Here is a 4,912-nt window from a genome sequence, read left to right on the forward strand (position 1 = left end):
ATTTTCATTTTATGCAATTGATTTCAGCACCTTCTGAAACTGATGAGTTTCACTGATGTTTTTAGAAAACTGTAGCTGCCAACGTAAACCAGCTCAGGTTTGAACATTTGGCTTCAGCAGCATTGTAATCATTTTTAGTAAACAGATAAAAAGTTATTAGTTTATCATACTGACCTTTGGTGATGTAATTCTCTGAGTCATAGGAGTGATTATGACATATTAGGATGTTGGGAAATGCTCTACGTTCAGCTCATTCGCAGGAAAACACAATTAGCTACTACTGCCATGTAAAACTGGGATGTTCTAGTAGTCATTAGTAGCACCAAAGCATCAAAAATTTGGTTTTTCAAGTGTTACATGTGGATAAAAAGTAAGCTCTAATTAATATAAAAGGGGGGATCATGTTATTTTCTCCAAWTGTTAAAACKTATTKATTTTTWWWATTTTTTTTAGAGGTTGTGCAACTGTTGGTCGGTTTAGATTTCATTATCCAGAGACCAGATGTCCCCTGCTAAGGAGTTGGCGCAGCCCTGGATGGTCCAGGTTGCCAGAGCGAACTCATTGAGGAAAAGCTCGGCGTTTGCCTCAGGGTTGTTCGTCTTCAGGGCGTCCAGGTGTTTGGTGAGAGCTTTGAGAGTGTGGGGGCCCGAGCCGACCAGGATGTGGCGGAATGGGCTCTGCCTGGGGGAGACGTACTGGGACAGGAAGTTTCTTTCCACCTGCAGAGAGGGCGCAGGAGGGAAAGCTCAGACTCAAATTTGCCAATAACCTGTGAAAGTTCAAGGGTYGTTCTAAAAGTGGCTGTGCTGATTAGGAAAACTAAGATAAGGGATGTTCTGAAGTGGTTTGTAAAAACAGATTGGGTGCACATCTGGGTCSTTTTGAAATTAYTGAACTGAGGCTGGAACGATTAATTGTGATTAATCGATTGTTGAAATAATCGTCAACTAATTTAGTCGTTGATTAATCGTTATCTGGATTGCACAGACTCAAAAAAGGCAGTTTGGTCAAACAACTGATGGGCCTACAGACATGCGGAACAGAGCTGTGAAGGCCTTACCGCCATGATGCGGTCGTTGATGAAGCGGCACATCTCGATGTCCTCAAGGTCGCTGTTCTGGATGTCGTTCTGTAGGCTCTGGGCGGCCCGGCTGTACGAACCCATGGCGGAGATCAACCACTGCACCGTCAGGGATTTGGGCAACAGCTGGGGTTGCATCTGGTACAACGAACGGATGCAGCATAATTAAAAGAATAAAACAAAAAGTMATGAAATGAGAACAAAAGTTAAACGTAACCCAACTCACCCGCAGAACATCCTTRACTCTTCCATTGATCTTGTACACGTAAGAACGAACGACCTTGTAGTATTTCATCACGTCCATCTGCAGCAGATGGTCGTGGACCAGCCTCAGAGCTATGAGGCCGGCGAAGCGGCCCGCTGTCTCCGCTAGCAGGGGAACCTGGCTGGACGTGGCAGCGTTCAGGTTTGTGATGGTGTCCTCCATTGTGCCAAAGTGCTTGTAGTTCTGAGAGGGGAAAAACGRGAGGAGAAACGAGGCATGAGGCTACGCCATCAGCAGCTGTCGAGTTTTACGAAGGATCTACGGCGAACGAGAACGACTCACCAAGTTGTCAGGGGAGAATCTGAATGACATGGAGGGGATTCCGGAGAAGGCGAGGAAAGGATACGCAGAGCTATCCATCCGCATCGGCTCCAGACTGTACAACAAAAATGGCAAGAATGATTAGAGCAAATTAAAAATACCACTAATGTTAAACAAACATTCAGGAAGTTGAGTTTGATGTCATCGGTTGACATTTATGACACTTACATATTTGATTCAAAGTTGTCCTTTGCAAATTGCTTATAAAGAGAGCTATCTCGGATTTTTACCTATTAGGGTAAAAAAACAAAAATATGTGCATATAAAAACCAATACATAAAAAAAAAACAATTTATCATAAAAGCAAAATCTGATGGATGTTTACCTCTTTTAGGGTGTTTTCAATCAAGGTGTGCATTAGAGGACTGGCTGCTACTTTAAATCCATTCAGACCTAAAAATAAGAAATGAAACTTATTTAAATATAAAACTTTATACAGCACCACAATGTGCTTGTAAAATATATTGGGCACTAAATATATTGAATATGAAACCGAGTCAGTACCTGTTACAATGCCATCCAGGTTGATGTAAGAGAAGGCTTTCATGCTCAGAGACGACAAATACCCCTACAGGTGAGATTAAACAACTGTTAGGGTAGATATAACACTYGAATATTTTATTAAAAGTTATACGAGTAAAAAAAAATAAATTTCAGGGAAAAAAAATGTCTTGCAGTCCTCACTTCCAACCACTCGGTGGCGCCAATGCTTCCGTATTCTCCAGCACTCCAGCTAGCAAACACAATGCTCCTCCTCGGCTTGAATCCGCCTGTAAAAACAGGTTTGTATTTGTTYGTTTGTGAAGTTTTCCAGCCACACATCTTAGAAAACAGCCGAGTGTGTTCCGATGCTCACCCTTCTTCACCATGTCAGAGATGGCGCGGGCCAGCTCCACCAGGACGCTGGTGCCGACGGTTGACGCTGCATAGCCCGGGCCCCACGCGTCCCTCTGGGCGCCGATAACCACATAGCGGTCTGGACAAAGTCAGAGGAGTTCCTGACGATCACTTCCTCCAAACACACACACACAGACTCTTCTCTCCTTGAATTCCAGTTTCATTTTACCTGGGTCGACAAAACCTTTGATGACCCCAAACACGTTATGGATCTTCTTCTCTGTGAGAACGTTGTTGACCTCCATAGCGATGATGTCAGTCTCGTCTCCTAATTTGCTGTAACCTTCCCACCTTTCGGGCCTCTTTGGACCACCTAGCTGGCTGTGGGAGCCGCAGAGGAACATGTTACAGAGCTCAGTGGTATCGATGTGAAAAACTAAACGAATCAAAGATATGAGCTTTACTTAAGGATTTTCTTTGCCACGCTCAACGTGATGGTCTGTGCCAGGATCTTGGGCAGGCCTGAAGACTCYGCAGGAGGGAACTGGGTGTGGTTGAAGGAGGGGAAGCCGGGGGTGTAAGGATCACCTGAGCCCATGTGKACCTGCAGGAGAAGATTACGAGAGTTACGATTATGTTTGATTGACATCCACCGTTTGATCTTCTGTTTTCACCCAATTAAGCCACAGGACAAGAGGCGTATACAACACTGATATTTCCTATGAGCGTAGAGCTAAAGTCCTGTGCTGAATTCAGACCAAATGTGATCYGAGCGTCTGAAAGTGATCCTCATCAGCGCGAACGTGAAAAAGCTTACAACACCTCTGAATTATCTGGTGAAATCCAGACGACGACATTGTCTTCTTCTCAGTAAATACAGCCAAGACACCTTCGATATTTCATCCACCATTGTAMAAAAAWAARAWAAAAAAAAMARAARASAAAAAAAAAAAAAGAACAAGAAGTTCYTCCCAAAGCACAGCTGTAGTGACTTCAATCATCTGGCTTCAAAGTGCACAAGCATCCAACTAAAAGCACTGGACACGTTTCTGACCCGCAAAGTGTGTTTGATTTGAACGCAGCGCTAAACTACAAGAAGAACAGATGGAAGCAMATATCCACCAGAGGGCGCTCTAGTATCAACCAAACCGCTGCGGCCCCTTGATGGCTTCATAAACTTCCTCCATGGAGAAAAAAAATCAAGCTATCTTGATTAAATTTTTTTTATATACATTTAATATAAATAAATGAAATAAAATAATTGCCCAATGTAGAAATTATTTAAGCCATTCAAGACAAAACACCAAAAAAGGACTCAACTAAATAAACAGCATCAGAAACGCAAAGTAAAACTCAAAATGGATTAAATGGGCATAATTGCRTACTCTATTCTAATTCTGCTAATTTTGATTATGTCGTCTCACAACTAAAAGAATCTCAAATTCTGTTACTTATAAACARTTTATTATTGGTTTTATGTACATGAATGTTAGGTGTTTGGCCTATGAAGTAATAGGATGCCTTTACAGAACGCTCTGCACAAGGGGGCTGAGCCAAAAACAGCTGGCTGCTCACAAACGTCTGTATTCAAGTGCATTCATGGAAAGTTGAGTGGAAGGAAAAGTTGTGGCTGCAAGTGAGGCTTGTGAAGCAAAGTTTCTTCAAGATTTTCAAAGAGATTCACAAAGTGTGACCTGTGCTCGAATTGGTCTTTCTAGGRGTTTTTTTCTCTTCTGGGCTAAAGAAAAATAACTTATTTAGTGATGAAAAGAAATCGAGGTTCCAGATTCAGGATGAAGATTATTTGTGGAGTCAACGAAGCCGTCTACCAGAAAGCTTTAGAGCCTTCATGCTGCCTTCTGCTGATAAGCCTTAAAGAGATGCTGATGTCATTTCCCAGCAGGACGTGGCTGCTGGGAAAATATCAACTTAGTGATCTCTGTGCATGACTGASCAGCAGGTTTAAAGAGACCCATATGATGGTTTAGCATTGTTCTGAGATTTCATCTAAATGGACTGATTTAGCATCAGGTGCGTCACTCACATGTCCATAGAGCTCGGTGTCCTCTTTGATGTTGTAATCACTCGGGTCTGCGTAGATCAGAACAGCAGAGGCGTTCATTCTGGCGGCGTTGGCCACCTGGAATCACAAAGAAACCAGGATCTAAAATGTGTTTGACTCAAAAACAACCAAAATAATTACGTAACAGATGAGGAAGTAGCTGTCGTTTTAAACCGGTCACCTTCTCGGCGAAGCTGATCTTTCCGGCTCTGATCAGCATAACTCTGCCGTTCATGTTGACGCTTTTGTCCTGCAGCGCCCGGAAATCRTCGTCGTCGCCGTAATGAGCGTACAGCACCGCGCCCTAGAAGCGCAGCAGCGTTCTGGTTACCCGCAAGTGTTGGGC

At 43.1% G+C, this 4,912-nt stretch overlaps 1 protein-coding gene across 1 annotated transcript; it reads right to left on the reverse strand.

The window, feature by feature from the left end:
• On the reverse strand, positions 1 to 4,892 carry LOC103479192 (transferrin receptor protein 1-like). Its single transcript, XM_017309801.1, has 13 exons — positions 4,748 to 4,892; positions 4,549 to 4,644; positions 2,969 to 3,108; positions 2,734 to 2,885; positions 2,524 to 2,643; positions 2,352 to 2,437; positions 2,172 to 2,235; positions 1,993 to 2,060; positions 1,836 to 1,897; positions 1,629 to 1,722; positions 1,308 to 1,529; positions 1,061 to 1,219; positions 1 to 719 (listed from the first exon to the last, which is right to left on the reverse strand). Exons 1-13 carry the CDS (start codon positions 4,799 to 4,801, stop codon positions 477 to 479), a joined length of 1,560 nt encoding a protein of 519 aa, XP_017165290.1. The 5' UTR covers positions 4,802 to 4,892; the 3' UTR covers positions 1 to 476.
• Between the last annotated feature and the right edge of the window lie 20 nt (positions 4,893 to 4,912).

Source organism: Poecilia reticulata, linkage group LG17, assembly GCF_000633615.1.
Source record: "Poecilia reticulata strain Guanapo linkage group LG17, Guppy_female_1.0+MT, whole genome shotgun sequence".
Lineage (NCBI taxonomy): Eukaryota > Metazoa > Chordata > Actinopteri > Cyprinodontiformes > Poeciliidae > Poecilia > Poecilia reticulata.